Source organism: Charadrius vociferus, unplaced genomic scaffold (genome assembly GCF_000708025.1).
Source record: "Charadrius vociferus isolate BGI_N301 unplaced genomic scaffold, ASM70802v2 scaffold650, whole genome shotgun sequence".
NCBI classification, from domain to species: Eukaryota; Metazoa; Chordata; class Aves; order Charadriiformes; family Charadriidae; genus Charadrius; species Charadrius vociferus.
The window spans coordinates 5,905,829-5,928,399 of NW_009646736.1; the positions used below are offsets into that span (position 1 = coordinate 5,905,829).

A 22,571-nucleotide genomic window follows, 5' to 3' on the forward strand; every position below is an offset into this window, starting at 1 on the left:
CTAAAAATCAGGTTTGATTTATGGTTTGTTTTTTTTTTTTAAAATGTGCAACAGTTAATAATTTTCTCTATTGAAAACGGTAGTTCTGTATTGCAAGGGTATTTTTATGTTTTGGTCCCCATCAGTGCTCCTACATTCACACTAGTCTAGGTATGCTCTTGCTCAGTTAAGCTAAAACCTTTTCCCAAACACAGGAACACAACACTGTTTTAAAAGTAAATAAGCACAAAAGATTACCAAATTCTCTTTGACATTGGCCTTGGTGAGCAACACCAGCTGAACTGTCTGCGGCAGCGGGGGACCAGGAAAACATCATGGGATGGATTGGGAAAGTATACAGTTTTTGACCAGACATTGGTACGATCGGCTCCAATAAATGTGGTTTTATTATAACTGAACAACTTTTTTTTTGTTGGCCAACTTAAGCTAAATGACATTTTAAAATAATGCACTTAAAACTATCATCTTTTTTTACTACACTGTTTTAATTGTCACAAAGTCCCTTTTTCTTTTTTTTGCGTGTGTGTGTGGGGGAAGAAAGAGATTTCCAAAGTTAGTTATAGTAGTATATTAACATATTTGTCGTTAGACACTCAAATGCACTAGTATTTTTGATGACATTTTAGGACAGTACAATTTTGGTGGGTAGAGACATGAATAATTAGGGCAACCAGGAGGTGTCTTGATTTGAGAAACATATTGAGTAGTAGAACAAGTACTTGTAACAACTGCACGGTACTTACAGAGTAATTAGCTTTCAGAGAAAAATGTTTCCATTTTATTTACTGTAGCATTTTAAAAGCTTGTATGATAAGAAAAGCTCATGTTAATTGAATTGTATTTGAAAATACTTTTTTTTTTCCCCGTGGTAACTTTCAAAGGTGCTAATGACAACTGCTAAGACAATTAAACAGTGCATTGCATCATGCTAAAATTTTGACTGAGTTCAGTGGGATAATACATATAATTATTCTCTTTTAATTGAAAATTTTCAATACCAGTTTGTAACATCTCTTACTACTTAGCAGTTGCTGAACAGAAAACCTTGAGTATACACTATCAAGTTTTTTCTGAGAAATTAATTTTCAAGTAGTCATGTCTTTTATACCAAAATGCGTGTAACACCCTTTTTCAGATCTGGAATGTACTGAATCCTTTTTCATACATCTGAGGTCTTTCCAAAGCAGGTGTTCTTGTTCAAATGTAAGCTGCTCTTATGCAACTTTATTGTACTCGATGAAATAAAAATTAAATGAAAACCAATGGCATGGTTCCGCAGGAAGCATGAAATGATCGCATTGAACTTGCCTTAGAATAAATGAAAGGTGTAATAGCTCAGAGGCTTGAAAGCTAATTGTAGTTTTTTTTCTTACTGATGTTTTCAAATACAGTTCATTTAACAAGGACAGTCTTGCTATTTAGACTTTCAGAACGCTACTTTAAATAAAATGGCTACAGAATTATTGAGACTGTCCTCTTTACAATGTTTTGGGGATTATAAAAAGCAAACAGGAAAATTGAGCTGTAGGTAGCTGTTTGTTTTTTTTGTGTAATATTTGAGGCAGGTGGTATAAAACAGAACATTTGCTATGTTTGCAGATGGCAGGAGCAGGTTTTTATCGCTATGTTTTTAAGTTGAATTTTTTTTTTGATCTAGTGCATTACATCTGTGACAGAACTTTGAATACTCATGGTAGAAAATCATCACTTAAAAATTGCTAAAAGGAATCTAATGAGATATGTGTAAAGAACCAATATCTATTTGTTACATCTAAGAAAATAAATTAAAAATGTAAAAATCTGTATTATTTTTGTTTGCATCACATTCAAAGGACACGTGCTGTGAAGCTTTTGCTTTATGTAGGTAATCTGTATTTGAAAATTCAGGATCGTGTTTCCAAAAAGCCCTAAAAGGTTGGAAACTGATCACTATTCTTTATAAAGCTTATATGACTGTCTCCTGTTAGCATGTTTATAAGTGGCTCTGCATTTTCAGATTTGACTTGAAAAACATGCACTGTACACCTGCTTCGTGCCTGTCTCAGGATGTAGTGCTGAATGAAACGAATACAGATTTTTATTTCTTTTTTTAATTGTGATTTGGTTTACTTGAATGTATGAGGGAGGAAACATTGGATGGTATGACATGAAATGATGGACAGTTTTGTTCTATATCAATAGTTGAGTCTTGACCAAAAAGAGATTATCTAAATTTAATAAAACCGTTACCCTGTTTGGCATCAAGAAGGCTATTTGCTTTTCCTTTCATACTTGTATAGTTTGAAAGCTGAATGCAGTTTTTATTGAATATTCAGAAGTATGCGTGTTTACTTTTGAGCATAATATTCAGCCACTTGTTCCTCTGTAGAACTTTTAGCTAACTCTTTGATCTTAGTTCTAGACAAATTAGATGAGGGCCTAGTTTTTGATAGTTAATTGTACTTTGGCGTTCAGTTGCCCGTTTTTAGGCATAAGGACTATTAAACTTCTACTAAGCAAGAGATGGCTGTAGGCTAAGCCACGGAAGTTCAGAAAAGAGGTCTCCTCTTAAATCTTACTCCACCACTCCTAGGCACGTTTTTATTTTAGAATGCCCATGTCTATGATGCAAAGCTATAATATGTTCCATGTTACCTTATCTTTTATACAGTTTTCTTAACAATACAGCAAAATAATCTCCTGCACAGTTGTAGTATCTTAGGTGGAGTGTAGTTTTATATAGTGTTAGGTCTGAATCAATTTTTCTTTAACTGTGTTGTTGTTGTAGGAATTTGCTCGCTTTGATACATCGAATGATAGAGTTTGTGGTACGGGAAGGGCCTATGTTTGAAGCCATGATCATGAACCGAGAAATCAACAATCCAATGTTCAGGTGCTTATTACTTTCCTTCAGTTTGAAATAGAGCCATTTTCACTGTTGCTGATATTTTGCATTTCTGAAATACTAATAAGAGTTGTTCTGACTACATCTATGTACAGATTTAAATCTTACAAATTGTACAGACGCTTATGATATCTTTTTGTGAAGAAGAATGCACTTTTATTGCAGTTGTTACTAATGTGTACGTATAAATAAATAAAATACTATATACAGATTATAAAAAATGCTTGTATGTATATAAGATATATATATATAATAAATGAGATTGCATTTAACTTTTACTTTTCTGAGGTGTATCAGTTATCAGTGGAAGCAGTAGCATACATTTGAGAAAAAAAAAAAAAAAGAGAAAAAAAAAAATACTGCCCAAAACAGACGGACTAGTTCGATGTAAAGTCCAGTCTTTCTGGAGCCTAATTTCTAACCTTTAGCAAGAGCTGGGAGTCATTTTTCTTTGATGTCAGTACAAATAGGATTAAACTTTAGCTGACATAGTGAAGTTGTCAGAATTTCCAGCTCTTGTCATTAATGGAATTAAAAAGGATTCGTTTCCAAATTTCTTGTGAAATGCAGTCTCTGATAAACTTTTTTTGGGAAATACTCAATGACCTTTTAAAAATATTTTATTTGCACTGAGGTTGAAGTGCTTCATTTTGAATTTTATATACAAATTGAGAAAATATGCAGGTCAAAATATCTTGGCCATTAAAAAAATGGGCTTTTTTTTTTTTCCCCCCTGATCTGGTCAGAGTGTTCTGATAGACTGGTGGAAAACTTCAAGTCATTAGTATTCGACCTGAGCAACCTAACTGTATAACTATTGAGTTCCTGCACCGCTTGTGGTGAAGTTGCAGTTGCTCCAGTAGTGACTCTGCACTGATGATTTTTCTGCTTTACTGTGGGGCTGCGCAGTCCTTCTTTCTGACCCTGCTTTGTTCTGCTTTTAACTTCTGAGAAATGCTGTGTCTTTGTGGAATTCTGCACTCTGCTTTGCAGATTGCATGTGTGTGTGTGCGGAGCAGCCGCACTTGTTCTGCACAGCTGTGCTGTAGGTGTACATGATTTTAGCTGTCTTGAGTTCACTTGGTAGCTGAGGTGGGATTCTAAACAGGGTTTCGTTAATTGTTTTTTTTTTTTACTAGTTCCTTTGAATTTGCTTTATTTAACTAATTTGTAATATGTTTTGTGTCTCTTCTTTGCTCTTTGGTTTAGGTTTTTATTTGAAAACCAGACTCCAGCCCATGTATATTATAGATGGAAGCTTTATTCAATTCTTCAGGCAAGTAGAATTTTAGTGACAATTCATAACTTCAAGCACAATGAAATCAAAGAACACCAAAATAAAATATTTTTGGGTTTTTTTTGTAGGGAGATGCTCCAACCAAGTGGAGGACAGAAGATTTCCGTATGTTCAAAAATGGATCATTTTGGAGGCCACCACCATTGAATCCATACTTGCATGGGATGTCAGAAGAGCAAGAAACGGAAGCGTTTGTGGAAGAACCGAACAAGAAGGGTGCACTTAAGGAAGAGTATGAACTTCCATCATTTTACAGTGCTGTCTTAACTCCTAATCTGCTTGTTTTTTTCTTGTTGTGTTTTTGTAGTTATAATACATCATCCCTAAAATGTTATCATGCTTTTCATAATATTACTTAGAAACTCTCTTAGCCACAGTGCTTTTCTTTTCAGTTAGTCTTTTTATTCATGATACTTGTTGCTAAATATGTTCTGGGTTTGCTTAGGTGTGTCGTCGTTGAACAATGAGTCCTTTCAATGCAATTGTTATTAACCCTTTATTTGAAGGGGATTGAGGAGATGAGTTTCCCCCATTTTCTCTTCTTATCTGATGGTGGGGATATATAGCACCTTTCTGAACATTGTTTTGATGTCATGAACTAAACGGTTATTATAATCTTAAACTTATTGATGCTGTTTATCAGAAATTAAAACTGGGAGCAGTTGTTAATAAGTAGGAAGAGACAGATCATCAGAGTTCTTTGCTGTGAATTGTAACTGTGGTGGGGATAGCTATGGTAGTGGAAATACATAAATGATTTTCTTCATTTTGCTGTTATCGTTCCAGCTGTGTTCTTAGCATGTGGAATTTTTTTCTTGTTTTATTTTTTTCATCATATTTATGATACCATCATGGTTCTGGAGGTTTTAATACATAATTTATTTCTCATATCTTCTTTTTATGAGGCTCAAAAAGATAATCGTTTGAGAATGTTCTGTATATATGGTGCTCAGGGAAAACCTGAAATAATTGCTACTTATTAGCTTTCTGAATCTAATGTTTCTGCAGCAGAAATTACTTGCATGCTCTAGCCTGGAGAAAAGGAGGCTGAGGGGAGACCTTATTGCTCTCTACAACTACTTGAAAGGAGGTTGTAGAGATATGGGGGTCGGTCTCTCCTCCCAAGTAACAAGTGACAGGACAAGGGGGAAATGGCCTCAAGTTGCGCCAGGGGAGATTTAGGATGGGTATCAGGAAGTATTTCTTCACAGAAGGGGTTATCAAACATTGGAATGGGCTGCCCAGGGGAGTGGTTGAATCACCATCCCTGGAGGTATTTAAAAGACAGGTAGATGTGGTGCTGAGGGACATGGTTTAGTGGTGGTTTTGGCAGTGTTAGGTTGATGGTTGGACTCAATGATCTTAAAGGTCCCTTCCAACCTAGATAATTCTACGATTTAGGCTTATGCATTTTGATTTAGGCTTAAACCAAATCCAAGAAGATAATTACTTTATTAGAGATACTGATCTGTTGCATTAGGTATTTCTCAGTTATTTTTCCTTGATTTTTGTGTGTAGTCAAGACTTGAGTGGGAATTTTTTGCACTTTATTTATGTAATGTTGATACATATGTTTGAGTTGCTGAAAAAACTCAGGCAACAAAATAGAAAAATACTTAAAATTGCTTTTGTCCTAAAGATGGAAAAATCAAAAGCATCATTAAATGGGAATTCCCCAAAGTACAGTTACTGTTACATTGAAATTATTAAAACTTGTGATATTTCAGGCAGAGGGACAAATTAGAGGAAATTCTGCGTGGATTAACACCTCGGAAGAATGATATTGGTGATGCAATGGTTTTCTGTCTAAATAATGCAGAAGCTGCTGAAGAAATTGTAGACTGCATTACAGAATCGTTGTCCATTCTGAAGACTCCTCTTCCTAAGAAGGTGCAGATAATAATCTTGTATTTTGGGGGAAGAGCTCACTTAACAGCACATGTGTATAATTTACAAGTATTATTTCATAAATTTCAGGTAGTATTGAGGTTTTGTGTTAAAATGTGGTCTTGGATTTAAATATGTTTTTTTTTCCTGTGGGATTTTGTTATTTATTTTTATTCTTTCTGAACCTGCTTGTAAGTAACGGTCTGCCTTCCTGTGAAGTTGAAAACAGCAGAATAGTCTGTTCAAACAAGGAAATAAAAGTTGCATTGCCATGATCTGTCCTTTGTAATATTACATAATATCATGTTACAGTGGCTAGTACACTGTAGCATAACAGAGGGCTAATTGCCTCTTAGCGTGTTTATTAACAATACGGCTCTGTTACGCTTAGTTCTGATTTGATATTTCTAGGTAGTTTAAACTATCTTTCATTCTGTCTGCAAAAATGCATGTGTTTTCAGGATAATTTAAACTCTTATTATCTTAATTTGAACATTCTTTATTGTAGATTGCAAGACTATATCTAGTGTCAGATGTGTTATACAACTCTTCAGCTAAAGTTGCCAATGCTTCCTACTATAGAAAATTGTAAGTATAATGTTTTAGATGATTGATGATTAAAAAAAAAGAATATCCTTATTCAGTTTTATACATCTCTGAATACATATGGTTGTAGAGAAATTCACACTTTTTTATGAGGATACTGTTATGACACTGACGATATTTATATCTCTTTGCATGCAAATGTATAAGATGAAGCTTGTTAGTGCATAGGATTGCTTTGTAATGCAAAGAGAAGTGCATATGCCCTGTGCAAGGGACCACTTGCATGGGACCTCATAGAGGTGGGAATAGTTCATGTGCTTCTTTACAGAAACGGAGCCTGTAGATAATATTTGAGATATGGTATAGCAAATAATTGATGCAGAGAGGTCAATTTTTTAAGTAGATTTTTTTTTTTTTTAATTTTAAGGTTTTTTTTAATTCTCCATCAGGTTTGGAGACTTTATAAAGTGATTATGTAGTTTTGTTTCTAGGGTGCTGAGCAGAATTTAGGAAAAAATGTCCAAGCGAGAGTACCTTTTATTTAGATACTTGGTTGTGTCTACTTCCTGGAGTCTCTCTGATGTTGTGGTGGCATGATGGGGGAATATTCAGTGTGTTACAAAATTCTAGCGATTGCAAATCATGTTCCTTGTTGCTGTGTGTCTTTGCTGTACTAGTTTATTTTTTGTACATTGAGAGAAGCTCAAGGGAAGCTAGGCAGCTGTTACTCACTCTGCTTTCATTGAAGGTCTCATTGAGGAAGTTAGAATAGAAACATAACTAAGAATATTTTAAAAGTACAGATTTAATTTTCAGACAGTCCTTTCATTTATGTAAGGTTGTAAAACTCCTTTTATCCTCCTCCAGTCCTTCCAGGCTGTATAAAGAGACTGCAGCAGATGTGAAGATCTCCCTTCACAGTTCTGTTGTTGTCCAAGGTGATTTAATATATAGTAATCATATTTGCTTTATAGTTGAGTTCATGGCTACTATAGGGATCAGAACCTTGTGCTTTTGAGTCCTGTGTCCCAGGTATTTTCGTGAATTATGTATGTCCAGAAAACATATATTACAAAGTTTAACTAAAGAAATGTATATGTTTAATTCTAGTTTTGAAACAAAATTATGTCAGATATTCTCTGATCTCAATGCTACTTACCGTACAATACAAGGCCATTTACAGTCTGAAAATTTCAAGGTACGTATTTCATTGTTATTTACATGACATAGAAGTCAAATAGATGTTCCTGCACAAGAGGTTGCATACTATGATAGGTGGTTTAAACCTCAATCTTCCTAATTAAGCTTTCTTAAAAAAAAATAAAATTGTTTGCTGTCTTGCAAAGATAGCCTTGAAATTAAAGAAGAAAATTAACATCTCACAGCTGAAATGTACCAATAGATGTGGAGTTGAGAGGAGGATATCTTATCTAGTACTTGAATTGCGAACAGCGCCTTCTAGCTTTTCAATTATTTTTGGACCACCTATATTTCAGTCTCAAAAATAAATGTGAGCTGCTCAGTGAGGAAAGAAACTGCTGGACATAACGGCATCAAGTTACTTTCTAACATTTTTGGTGATAGACTCTATTTTTTGAGGGCTGGTAATCAGTCTGACCATGGGTAGTTGAGAGTGATTTTTTGAGGCAAAGTGCTCTGCTTCTCACCATGCTCATGCTCAGCCTAGCTTCTCCTTCTTTCTGTTTTAAAAATGTCTCTACCATTTTATTTTTTTTTTTTTAAATCAAGCTTTAAATACAAAGCTTATAGTCTGGATTAAGCTCTTTATCCTGGTTGTCCTACCTTCTCTGCTCTCATTTTCTCTAGATTGAGAATCAGTTTCGGTTATCTGCTATTTTAAAACTGTTTATTACATTATATGATAAAGACAAGCAGTAGATTTTTTTTAATATCTACACCTCCAGCTGAATTTAATGTCTCAAGTAGGACCATAATTTCAGTTCAATAATATGAATAAGCCAGTGTTAATTTTTTATTTTATTTTACAAAGGGAAAGATATTTTCTGTTACATTTAGTAGACATACCTACTTCGAACATCTAAGCAGAATGAAATTTACTATTGGGATAGGAACTGTGAACTGCTGAAATTGATAACGTAACAGGAATTAAAAGGAAAAATGAGGCCCAAGTGAAACTTTTAAAAAATTAGCTACTATATACATATTTCTGTAGAATTACTAGTCTTGCCCAACATAGTATCATTGTAATATACTCCAGTGTGGAACTGCTGAGGTGTAGCTGTCTACAATAGTAGTTCTCTGTGGTGTATTTCCGATCACTTAAAAAGTTCTTAATTCAAATGTATTAGCATTTTTTTTTTCTATTGTTTCTAGCAACGGGTAATGACATGCTTCCGAGCATGGGAAGACTGGGCGATCTATCCAGAACCGTTCCTGATCAAACTACAGAATATTTTCTTGGGGCTTGTAAATATCATGGAAGACAAAGAAACAGAGGTAAGCGACCTTGGTAGTGAGGCTAGCAGATGGTGAGGAAAATGTGTAAATATAAAAAGGATTATTTTGATATCTCTGCTAAGGGGAATAAACCTCTCTTCCCCCCCCCCAATCCTTGTTCTTAAATACAGGCGTAGCAGATATTTTCAGATAAAAACACTGTCTAAACTGTTTATACATTTGTTGCTTGTAGATTAGGTGCTGTGGTGGGGTTATATTGTGAAATCATTTCAGAGCAAAGACTAGTATAGAATGACAGGTATTTCCTTTGTATTGGAAATACTCTGTAGTATCTGTATGTGAATTTTGAGTTAGAATTTCGGGCATCAGTTTTAATATTTGAGAGTTCCAAATAACTTGGCATCTAGCTACCTTGAATCATCTACTTTCTTTTTGTGTTAGTCTCACACTTGGATGTAGTAAAGCCATCTGAGCTTTCTTAGTTTGAGAGGAAGGTTGTGATAGATCATTTACCTTGGCGATATTCTGCTTTGGTCTTTGCTATGTTGTACTAGAGCAGTAAGTTTCTAACTTTATAGTTAGGCTACAGCATTTTTATCTTTTTTTTTTTATCATATATAGAGGTTATTTTAAACAGTACATGTAGTGAGTTTTAGTTATTCCATAGTGATATATATAGATTATTATTCAATATTGTGAAGCTCTACGCTTAAAATTTCTAGAATACCATTAGCACTGAGTGAATGTGTACTGATCTGTTTACAGTTACATGTAAATATTATTTAAGAGAATCAATATAGTGGACACTAATAAATGGATGTACGTTTAGGATGAGTTCATTTTGTAACTCTGTGGATACATGCCTTCGGGAACAGCAGGAGGGAGACCTATAGTGTAATTGGAAGGTTATCTTATTTCACTTAGCAGTAGAGCAGGGTGAACATGCATGTATGAAGAACAGCGCCTGTACCAAAGAAGTTAGAATATGTAGGTGTATTTATCATTTATGTGTGTTCCTTAAATTTGTGTCCATAAAATGGTTAGATTTGGAAGGGACCTTAAAGATCATCTAGTTCCAACCCCCCTGCCCTGGGCAGGGACACCTCCCACTAGACCACGTTGCTCAAAGCCCCATCCAACCTGGCCTTGGATGTGTTCCTGCTAAATAGTTGATTTCTGTCAGCTGTTCGGGTTACTGATTCTCAGGGAATCTTTGTAAGTCGAATTCATCTGACTGCAATTGGCTTATTTCAAGCTAAATCTCAGCTTAATATCTCTTCTTTTGAATAAAGGTATTGCAAAGCTTCGGGTACGTTATGGACAAATTCCAAGTTCTTGCTTATAATTTTTTACTGGGGGATATTGTTGTATTTTTCCTCTGCAATAAGCAGCTGTACTTTGTAGCAAAAAATGTTAAAGTTGAGGTTTTGGGGTTTTAGGTATTTTTTTTTAAGGTACTTCTTTAAGAAGAATGAACCAAGAATTAGAGAAGTAAAGAAAAGCAATATAGATTTGTTCTTGAAAGACTTAATTATTACTTGCTTTCAGGAAGTACCAGATGATCTTGATGGTGCTCCCATTGAGGAAGAACTTGATGGTGCTCCACTGGAAGATGTGGATGGAATTCCTATTGATGCTGCTCCTATTGATGATCTAGATGGAGTCCCAATTAAATCACTGGATGATGATCTTGATGGAATTCCTTGTACGAAATGTTTCAACTTCACTTTCAATTTGAATCTTCAATTTTTGATAATATTTTCCAGAGTAGCTTTTACAAGTACAGCCAAGAATTAACATGGCCTGGAGCTTCGTAAAATGTTGAATTGCTTAATTTCAATTTGTTCTATGAAGAATTAGTTTAAAAACTGATTTTAGATTGTAATTGCTGCAGAGACACAACAGCTGTCTTCTGGCATGCACATCAGGTTCCAAATCCTAATTTCTTTTCTTTGCAAATAATAAAATGATATAATATGCTTTAGTGTTTAAATCTGACTGTTATATTAGAATTTTTCCATTTGAACTTTTGAAGAGCTTTGGAAATTATTTTTCTATATGGCTCTCTCCAACAGTGGATACGGCTGAAGACCCAAAAAAGAATGAGCCTATATTTAAAGTTGCCCCTTCAAAGTGGGAAGCAGTGGATGAATCGGAACTGGAAGCTCAAGGTTAGTTTTCAAAGTATATATTAAACAAAAACACTCCTTAAGTAAACTGAAAGCTTAATGTAACTTATTTCATTATTATTTTCAACCGATTCATTTAAAAGTGATAATGTGATTTCTGTAGTGGTACAGTAGAATTGGTTATAACTTCAGTGAAGAAAAGAGTGCATTCTGGTTTTGTTATTCTACTTCAATAACCTGCCGACCTTTAAAAATAATTACCAGTTCATTAAGAATAAATGTCAAAAAAACCCCAAAACCAACCAAAAAACCCACCTGGGTATGTGGTTGGCAGTCTTTCTAAACATTCCTTTGGAAGATAAGATTTTACGAAGTGACAAATAGTTGGCTACTTTTGAAGAATTTACTGAAACATGATATACAATGTAAGTGAATAGCTCTGTAAATAGTAAATATTCTGATAACATGCAATTTTGAGTATTTCTATGAAATAGCAAGTCTGTATTAAGTGCTAGATGCAGGTAAATTTTATCACATTGTAATTTTTATTATACCTACAAATACTATTTTTCAGATCAAGCGATAGCTTTTTCTGTTGTTAAAATTACCTTACTGTCTCTTCTAGCTGTTACTACTTCTAAGTGGGAGCTTTTTGACCAACATGAAGAATCTGAGGAGGAGGAAATTCAAAAGTAAATACTTTTTCATTCATTTTCTGCCTCTTGGAGCGTCTTGGAACGCCCTATAAGATATATAAATATAGATACACGTATTATAAGAGCAGAACAAAAATGAAATTTCAAAAATGGGAAAGTAAAAAAAAAAAAAAACCAAGGAAAAAAAAAACAAAACCCAAACCAACAAAACGAAAAGGAGAAAAATCAGGATTTTAGTGCAGCGTGCTTTCAGCCCCCTTAATATTTTTCTAACACAGTAAATTACACCTTTTGGTAGAGTTGTTAATCTTTAAATTGATGCTGATTTGAAAACTTAATGTCAAATAGTAGGAACTAAGGTAGTAGTATTTTACAGTTGGGAAATCCTGATGTCAGATATGTATTAGTATATGTAAACCTCTGCCTTTTGCTTTTGAGACAAACACAGTGAATAATGTTGTGATGTATGTCTTTCTTTGGATGCCAATAGACTCCATGCCATCTGTTGGTTTTGAGCAGTCTTTTACTTTGTTCTTCAGGCAATTGAGAGCTTCTGTTCCTAATGCTTTAAATATCTTACTGCTTTGCATGTAGTACTGAAGCACTCTAGTGGCCACTCTGGGAATATAATTTTGAATATCTGCCATGTCTCAGGTTTGTCTCTGAAGAGCAAAAGTGCAGTAAATTTTGTTCTTTTATAAAACTTAGTATCTCTGAAAAGCCCAATTAAAGCACTTAAAAAAGATTTTGTTGAGGTAGTGGACTAGTTTTGTAGTTGAGTTAGATATGGGTTTGGTGACTGTAAATTTCAAGAATTCTTCTGCGCTTTGTTTATATGAAAACTGTAAATTATCTGAGTAATAAAAACTAACAGTGTAATTAAATGAAAGTATTATGATATCTGTCTCGCATATGGAGACTGTTTTGTAGCTGCAGACTTTTAAATAACAATCTTGCTTAACAGATTTCTAAACTAGTAACTATTTATAGAAACTAAGCAGGAGAGATGGTGAATTTTGTAACAGATAATTGTCTTAAATATACTTACATTAGTTAATTCTGTATGTTCTCTGTAAAGTCAAGAAGAAGAAAGTGAAGATGAGGAAGACACTCAAAGTTCTAAGTCAGAAGAGCAACACATGTATTCCAATCCTATTAAAGAAGAAATGCCTGAATCAAAGTCATCAGTCAAATATTCAGAAATGAGTGAAGAAAAGCGTGCCAAACTCCGAGAGATAGAGGTCAGCACGTGGTGTTTTGTGCCACCCTTCTGTACCTTTCCAATCCTTCCCCTTGAGTTCTCTGCATATAATAGGGAGTAATTTTTACTGAAATAATTATAGAACTATTATATAGTATTTTTTTAGTCCAGTGTATTTTTATAAAGGTATGTTTGTTTACAGACTTGCCTTGCCTTGTTCTGGCTTTCGGAGGAGCAGGAAAAAATGAAAAATCGGGTCAGGGAATCTTGCATGTTGAAAATTACTCTTCTTTCTCAGTGTCCTTTTTCAGTACCACTGGTAGCCTTAGCCTGCTTGGGTTCCTCTACACTTTCCTCCTCTTAGCAAATGGGAGCAACTTTTGGATGTGGCTTTAGTCCTATGCCTTTCTTGTTCTCTCTGTCTCTTGCCTTGGAGTGTCTGTGTTTTATTGCATTTAAAAGTTGCTCCTTTCTCTGTGTCAGCCATCGTGCAAAGAAGTAGATGCAACTGAATCAGGCGGTCCTGGTAATGGGGCGTTTTCATTGAAGGCCTACATGGAGTTTATAGGGCTCACTCATTCTTTTATTCTTTCTGCAAGCATAGGTGTTAGTATAACTGTTAAGGTTGATCAGCACAGATTCTTATGTCTTCGTGCTGGCTTCTGAGCTTGTGGTTGACTGAGAAGGTAACTAGAACTTGAATTTAGCATGAGCTTTGTCTAGCAGTGAAGCATCTCTGTCATACAGTGCCACGCAAAACCAGGTTTAAAATTGCATGCGACTTTCCAGCTTGTATTCACTTTTGAAACCCATGATACATTGAATACTGAAATTCTTGTACTTTCTGTTCAGTGTGTTAAAATGATATTAAGAAGCTGCTAAACTACTTGTTGCAGTTGTAGCATCTCCAAGTGACAGATTATAATTTGGGTAATGTTTTGAAGATGGACTTGTGGCTGCCTACCTATTTATGCTATAATGTACTAGTTAGCTAAAATCAGATGTTAGCAAAGCCCCATAATATTCTTTTAAGATGTACAAGAAATAATATTTTAAAATGTCACAACCATTGTTTTCCCCCAGATATGCTTGTGTTTAATAATTCAGATTATTAAATTACTGGACTATAACTAAGCACTGAGAAACCTGTCGCTTTGTGTAGCGTTTTGAAAGTTTGTGCTGTGTAACCATTTGAAGTGAGTAAACTCTGAATTTGAGAAGAGCTAAATGGGATTTATGTCTGGTTTGACTCATGGTGGCAGTAGTTCTGTAGAGAAGACATGCTGTTAGACTAACGAAAGTAGAAGTGAAACTAGTTTTTGCTGTAATAATGATGGTAATGGTTATGGAAAGGGCTCCGTTCAAATTGAGTGTCTGTTTTATAGATGTTATCGTGGCAGTTGTGGAGGCAGATTAGGAAGTGATTTGCTTTAACCATTGTCAATTTTACACTGCACAAGTGTTTAAGTTCTCTTGTCATTGTTTGTGGTCTGTGATGGTTTTAGGTGGTAAATATTTGAGGTTTTCAAGTATGTGTTGCTGTCTTTATTCTTTGTGGTAAGTAAATTACCATCTCGGTTTCAGGCTTTCGGAATTGCCAGAAAAGAATTGTAATTTTCTTTGTTTTCAGAACATTTCAGACACCATGTACAAGTACTTAAAATTTCTTCTCAAGTTTGTCATTGACAGGAAAGTACTCCGTGTAGTACTTTAAATCATTCACATTCAGTTTCTTCTTAGTACGTACCCAGTCACTACCAAAGAACACATCCATTATTAAATTTGAGGGTGGGAACTGAGTAAAAAAAATGCCAATTACCAGCTTTAGCGATTATGCCATCTAATAGTAAATGTCGCATAAAATCTCTGACCAAAAAAAAAAAAATGGCCAAGTCTGATTCTCTAGCACTTTACACAGTGACTACCAGGGAAGCTGAAACACATTTTTTCATGCATTTTTTTTGGAAATTCTTCACTACAAACAAAATCCTTTCTTTTCCACAGTTAGTAAATTCAGTTTTTCAACTGGGAGGGGAAAGTATAGTAAGAAACAAACTTTGGCCACAGCCATCAGACCAGTGCCATCAGAGAATGCAAGTTATTAATGCCTTGTTTGTTATCCCCCATACCCCTGTTAACCTTGCTGAAGTGTGAATTCTTTCCAGAACTTAGCAAGAGTAGAGGCTTTTTTTGTAACGCTGAAGATCAGTGATTTCTTTACTGTTTTTTTTATGTGTGGAAAGATTGACAATTTGCTTTACATTATAACTCAAATTTCAGAATGGTCTTCATGGTGCTGAGCATGTATGTGTCTCTTTCTCCACCCCAGGGGTGGAGACCCAGGGATGTATAACAGAAAGGTGTATTCTTCTTTGTAAAGAGACCTCAGTGCTGTGAAGTGTTAGAAAAATGGGAATTTTATGTTTCTTAAATTGTTCATTAAACTTGTTTCCTCAGAGGCAGCAAAAGCTCACAGACAAAATGAAGCAGCATTGTCCTCAGTGGACGTTTCTCTAAGGTACTTTACTTCTGTCTCCATCTTGCCGTGCAAGATTTTTTAACCCTACCCCAAAAAAGCCCAGCGCAGGCTTCATCTGCAGCAAGAGGCAGCTTCTTCGCAAATTCAGATGTATCAGTGCTTCCAAAAGGGCCAAGCAGCAGATTTGCCCTCTTTAATAGCTTTAATAACTCATCTTTGTGTTAGCCACCTGAGACCTCAAAGTAGCATTTGATTGCTTAATCAGAGGTAGAATACTAATGGTCTTCAGTCTTCCTGTTCAGCCTTTCAGCTATGTACCACTGAGCTCCAGGAGATGCAGGGCTGGATTCTGTTATACCATCCTGCGTCTGTGCTCTGTCAGTATGCCTCTGTCCACTGTGTAAACAGAAATCCACACCACTCAACACCAAAAAAAAAAAGTGTCGGAAGTATCATGGTGTTTGAGGTGCAAATTTATTTTTCTACCAAGAGCTAAGTAAGTTTTTCCTGCATGTCTCAAAGGAAAGCAAGTTACTTCTTGCTTTCTTGATATAAGTTGCTGTACCAGACAAGGTCAAAGTTCCTTTAGTGTAGTATTCAGTCTCCAACAGAGAATGACTAGAGCACAAGATAAGAGTAGATTAGCATAGTCTGCAAGAGCAGATTGTATCCAAGACCTGTTCTGGATTTCAGGGTCCTGCATACCTTTGTCAAGAAACTGAAATTCCATCCAGTTTCCATGATTTCTTTTTCTAGATTATGGTGCTTAATATGCAGAATACTCACTTTTGTGTATTTGTTCGTCAGGCCATAGGAGTTACCTGAGGCTTGTAATCATCACTGGAACAATATAACCCTTTGGTCTTTACAGTCTATGGAGGTTTTGGTACCTAGCTCATTTGAGGCCACTGCAAAATGGCAAAAAGATATCCAATTAAATATCTTACCCATTGCAGCTTAATAATAACAGGTAGACAAATTGGCTGTTACTTGTCCAATAATTTCACTATTTATAGCATTTCTTCCTTAGAAGATAACAACTATCTTAATTCAGCAGATTCTTGTCTATTTTAAGCCTTTTAATCTACTTCTGCTTAACACAAAGACACAAGCAAGGAATTGCTTAGCTCCCAGATAGATGGCATTACATACATGAATGGGGTTGAGCATGCCAGCGGTCTGTTACAGCGGAAGAGATATTTCACATGCGTACATCAGTATTGCTGCCATCTGTTGTTGATAATATTGTAGCTGCAGAAATTCCACTGCCCATAGACTCACTGGAAAATTCAGGCTTTCAAAGAAATATTTTGCTCTCCTTCTGGCAAAGTCTAGGACTTGTTGCAGCCATTGTTGGCTGTCCATGGTTTTAAGGAAAAACAGAACACTTTGGTCTGCTTGGATGCCTGTTCTGTCTGTAATCAGTCTAGCTTTGAGTGCAATCATGTATCAAGCAGAAATTCCTGTCTTTCATCAAGCATCTGGTGATTAACTTCCTAGTTAATCCTAATATGTAGTATGCAGCTAATTTACCTCAAATAATTTGTTTTTGAACCTGGCCACTTAAGTTCTGAGGGTGTGTAACTGTGGAATAACCTCTTGTGAAAAAGCCTTTTTTCCCGCTGAAGACCACTGTGTATGAACTTGGATGGTATCGGCAGAAGATTGGAAAACCAAGAACAGTTTTTGAAAATAGATTCATTTTAAGCACGGGAGGCTATCCGCAGCGCACCTCTTGGTGTCAAAATGCAAAAAGCTACAGACAGGGCTTTGGTTTGTGTCAGTCTGTGGTTTCCCTGAACCACGGCAGCAAGATGTTACCCTTTTCTGTAACTTGTTAGCTTACTGGTTAGTCTGTAATCGAGGCCTCAACTTCTAGAAAAGGCTGAATCTTTTAAACCCTCCTCAAACGACTTTGAGGAGAGAGGGGGAAGATCTCAAGATGAGAACCAGTAGACAAGAGGGGCAAGTTGTGGAGCTGGTTATCTTGAACTTAGGAGAGCTACCTTCTCATTGTTAGTGAGAAACACAGTCCCTGCGTTGGAGCATGTAGTGGAGATGGCTCACAGGAACTCTAGTGGTATTTGCACTTCTGCATTGCAGTCTCTGAAAACCTCTGATCTCTCTGCTGTGGGAGACTGCTGTGTCTAAGAAATTAGTGTTACAAAGTTTTGGCCCAGGGTTTTGAAAAATTTTACCCCTTCATATTACTGTCTGTCTTACTGACTCCAGAGATAGTCTAGATAAAGTCAATGTATCTACTACTAAGGATGAACAGGCTTAATAGTTTCTGTCTGGACAAGAATAGTTAAAGAATAACCAATTCAATGAGAATATATTAGTTCTTTCTAAATGCAGGTTTACAAAGCGGAATGCTTACAAAATTAATTGATTAGACGCTTAAGCAAATTTAAGCCTCAGTTTTAAGGATTTCTTTTTCCTCAGGGGGCGGGGGGGGGAAGTACCTGGATATTTATGATAGGAATATCATGTGGCCAATGTGCTATGAATAGTGAAATAGTGATGGGAGTTAATCAAATGTTTAAGTTTATATAGTAATTCTGAGTGGTAGAATTCTTTAGAGAATTCTTTTCTGGACTTTGGGACCTAAGTAATTCCTTTTCTTTTAAAGCATAGTTATGGTGGTGATGTTTTAGAGCTAGTAGCAAAAGCTGCTATACATGAAGGTGTAGGATGAGCTGATCTGATCTAACTGCTCACCTCAGCTGAAAGAAAATAACCTGATCCTACCTGTGAGCTCTGGCACTTGCTTATTCTTCCCCTGAGCCAATACATCTCACTAATGCAGGGAAAAAATAATTGAAGGCGGGGGCCAGGCTTCTGCTGGATTAGTGAATTGATCTGGCTTATGGAAGGCTCAGCCAAGCACTGCAGCTGCTGCAGGGGGAAGGTGGAGGAGGAACCCTTTGCTTGGAGTGCAGGAGTGGAGAATGAAGGTGGACGAGAATCATCTTTCTGTAATGAGCTGTTGATATCACCTCCGCATTTTGTAACGCTCAGTCTCCTTTTCCAGGGGATGTACTAGAGCTGACTTCCTCTACCCACAGCATCTTTCTAAAAGGAGTCAGTTAACATGGGTTCAAAGGGAGATACAGCAAGTATGTGGAAGAGAGATACCTTGATGATTGGTCTGTAAAAGACCGCATCTCTCTTGAGAAACTGTACGATCCTAACAGTTGTATAGTTGGATTTGGGGAGGCGTTGAGTCAGTGGGTTTTTGTATAGGCTTTTCCTGTATTTCCTCTCTTCTTCTAGGCACCTGCTAATGACCACCTTCCCTCTCTGCCCTCAGTTACTGGAAAAGTTGCATACAAATAGTTCCTCTTTGCATTTTTAATTTCATGCCCACAGTGGGTTGTGGGACATGCCTGTAAGACAGGCTGCTAGAAGTTCAGCATTTCTTTTCATCCAGATTATCTTCTTAAATCAAGTAAATCCTGGTGATCAGATTCCAAATTTTCCTTCATTTCAGGTTACTTTGGGCTATAGGCTTATGTTTGGTTGCTTTCAAAATATGGTTAAAGAGAGACAGTGTCACAGCTTTGTTGGCTAAAAATGCAGAGAAATCAAATCTTGTAAGGATGTTGTTTTGTGGGTTTTGCTGCCTTTTTTTTTTTTTTTTTTTAATTATCTGGGTGATTTAGTTCGAAAAACAAAGTAGAAGTCTTATGGGCATGTTCATACCATGACACCCCAAGACACCTTTTGGATTGGCTAAGCCTCCTTCGTACTCCTGTTTGGTATTGAATGTGCCAAGCAACTAATGGCCTTGGAGTTTACCTGATGGTAGGGAATGCAGTCTTGATTTCTCACCAGAACAAGTGGTACAGAGTTATACTGAATATATGGTTCCAAGAGGTATTCCTGCTTTTGAAACTTCTCCATCTGAAAAGGCGGAGAAGAGAAAATGCCTTTATGGAAGGTGAAGTCATATGTGACAAATGACAATGTCAGTTTTCCATTGGCTGCTGACCATTGGCTAAATTGTAAGCAAAAATGAAAAACGTTCAACCATAGGTAGCACATACTCTGTAAATGAGGGAGGTGAGCAAAACATTTGTCAGAAAATTACTGTGGTATAAGATAGTAAGTAATGCCTTACAATTCCTCTGTGCTACACCCCCCTCAACAAGTTGCTCCATCGTGTTTGAGACTAAAATAAAAAATGTGTTGTTGGCATAAGCTGTATAACTGAATGGGATCCTGTTCAAAGTAGTGCTAGCTTTGCTGGCTGTTATGTTTCTTAACATGTTTTTTCTTGTGATTAGTTTGTTTTTGTGATACCTTTCCTTTCTGCTCAGTCAGTAATTGGAAGGGATGATTAGAATATATGGTATCTTCATATCCAGTCTGGCCTGCTGCTTTTGAAAAGGAAGAAAAAACCTTTAGGGTTTGATTTTTATGCCTGCTTAATATTAGGGAATTGAGAACCTGGAGAATAAGAATCCTTTCAGATAATCAAAATGGACACAGTTGCAAAGTCTTTTCCTTTGTGTGTTTTCAGTGTTGAAGAGTTAAATATCTCTAAAGAGAAAAATACTTTGTGTGTTCGCTAAAAATGAAACCTCAAGCAGTGGAAAAATCTACTCATATGTATGACTGTGGAGGTTGGTATTGAAACAGGAAATACAGGAGGGTCAGACCATAAACATTTGGAAGAGGGCTGATAAGTACAACGTGGCTTATTACCAAGCTCCTTCCCACCCCCAGAAAAGAGACACCTCCTCATCAAAAAAAATTGAGGGGTTGTTTGTAAAAGGCCATGTCACTAAGAATAAAGAATTGACAAATATTAAGAGATGTGAGTGAAATTTTATGATGTGAATCAACTTGGAGAAAGGTTTTAGTGTATCTAGCAAAAAAAGCCAAGAAACCACACATGGAAAAATTCTGACATTTGCTTAACTTTGTGACTCAGTTGGGGATATTATTGCAGTAAACTTAGTGTTACATTTAGCAGCACCAGTGAACTGAATTTTGTTGCTAAGCTTGATAGCGTGGAAGATCATTATGTTAGTAAAAATTGCTCTTATGTCCTAATCATGGCAGTAATTTGATTTTAATATTAAGGGTTAAATGGAAATAAGACAGTTTCTGAAGGAAAACTTGGAGTAGACAAGAGAAGTTGAAACAATATATTAAGACACCTGCTATAAATGATCTCATTTTGAAAGAAAAAAAATGGATAATGATTTAAGAAGTATAAAGGGTGCAGTGTTCTGATGATGGGAATAGAATTTAGTAGAATAACAGAAAAAATCCCTTTATTTTTAGTTCTTAACATGTCTGTAAACAACTGCAGGTGCCTGCAGATGAGTATGTGGTTTTGTTGTTTTGATCCAGTTTAAATAAAGTTAGTGTCTTTTTGTGCACAAACTTGTATAGAAAGAATGAAGAACACAGATTGTAAATCATGGAAATTTCATTTTCAGCCACCTGCCTAACTGGATAATAATAAGTCCAATAACCTAATGGTCAGTATTATTTTCACAGCTTAAGGTGATGAAGTTTCAGGATGAGTTAGAGTCTGGGAAAAGACCCAAGAAACCAGGCCAGAGTTTTCAGGAACAGGTTGAACACTATAGAGACAAGCTGCTCCAGAGGGTAAGAAATGTTCTTTATGTTTGGCTCTGATTCTGTGATAGGCTTTCATTGAGTTTATCAAATGTAAGGTGGCATTAAACATAACACCACATAGTTCTCGTAAAATTCTACTGTAATGTCAAATTGCACATCTAAATCCAAGTGCTTTCTGCAGAGTAGGTATAATCTCTCTTTTTAATCAAAATAATGTAGTATTTCACACTGTACAGATGGGTATCATTAGAATGTATTGAAACCATAAAGATGTCACTTCTGGATCTACTACCTAAAGCAAACGTTTAGGTGTGGGAAAGGAAAGGGAGAGCTGTCAATTGATGATGTTCATCAGAATTTTCATTTTGCTTTTTGTAATCAATCCATTGTGCTAAAGGCTTCCAAAGGAAACGAAAGAATAGTGCCAAACAGCATATGTGCTTCTGATTCTCCAGCGTCTAAGACTTCCTGGATAATTCCAGCTGATACTGTCACCCTAAAGTGAATAATTCTGTCCCATTACCATTTTTAGTAGTCCTCTCTGGACTATGAAGTCAGAGTGGCTTTAAAACATAGCATCATATATGTGATGTCATGTGATCTTGAATCTTTAAAACATAACATGTAACCTGTTTGGACAACGTGTTTAGTGAGAAAGAGTAAGTGGCAGTTGCTTCTCTAGTCTGGTTTCACAGCCTGACAGATCAATGATGAAATTAGGTACCTGTGCAGTTTCTTGGAAGCTAAATACAAATAGGCAGTTTACACCAGGTGTTTGTCACGTCTTCTTTGCATTATGTGTTGCTCAATATCTGACTAATTCACTAAAGTAATTTTGCACAGTACCTTGAAGAAAGAGACTGGTAAAAATTAAGAAAGCTGATTCCTGAGGGAGATTTAGCCATTTGGAAGTTGATGTTACCAGTTAAGACTTCAGTTTTTATAAGTAACTTTCCTTCTAAATGTAGTTGTATCGCAAAACTTCCCGCTTCCTTAATGTTTTCTGTAATTGGAGAAAGAAGTGATTTGTACGGTAAGCACAGAATGTTTAGGGAGACAGTAGCTTAAAAAAACAGATTTATCCTGAAAACTGTTAGATGCCTTGTGTTGAGTAAGTTCAACCAGATTGCAATATTTTAGATTTGTAATAATTATCTTGCTTTTCTGTTTTCACTTTCAATGATGAAGGTAAATAGTTAATTATTTTATGATAATGATAACAGGTGTTCTTTAAAACAATAACAACTCCATTGTTAAGGGAATAACTATCTTCTGCTTTAATGCCATAGTAAAGTTAGTTTGTATAATAATAATGCTGCAATACTGGTTCTGATTGCCTTTCCCAAGAACTTGGTGGTTGGTCATTGATTTTTGTCTAATTTACTATAGAATAAGCTTTCCAGGAGTAAATTTCCTAGTAATACTATATATTGTTAAAAGAATAGGAACTTATAG

The 22,571-nt window shown here is 35.9% G+C and overlaps 1 protein-coding gene across 1 annotated transcript in view; it reads left to right on the forward strand.

The window, feature by feature from the left end:
• Positions 1-22,571, forward strand: part of U2SURP (U2 snRNP-associated SURP domain containing) — a 36,299-nt gene that overhangs the window by 9,525 nt on the left and 4,203 nt on the right. The window contains exons 11-22 of the mRNA XM_009890096.1: positions 2,768-2,872; positions 4,094-4,160; positions 4,250-4,413; positions 5,909-6,071; positions 6,577-6,656; positions 7,725-7,812; positions 8,970-9,092; positions 10,602-10,758; positions 11,129-11,224; positions 11,808-11,874; positions 12,917-13,079; positions 21,033-21,143. Coding sequence (XP_009888398.1) covers positions 2,768-2,872; positions 4,094-4,160; positions 4,250-4,413; positions 5,909-6,071; positions 6,577-6,656; positions 7,725-7,812; positions 8,970-9,092; positions 10,602-10,758; positions 11,129-11,224; positions 11,808-11,874; positions 12,917-13,079; positions 21,033-21,143 — 1,384 coding nt within the window. The remainder of the gene's footprint in view (positions 1-2,767; positions 2,873-4,093; positions 4,161-4,249; positions 4,414-5,908; positions 6,072-6,576; positions 6,657-7,724; positions 7,813-8,969; positions 9,093-10,601; positions 10,759-11,128; positions 11,225-11,807; positions 11,875-12,916; positions 13,080-21,032; positions 21,144-22,571) is intronic.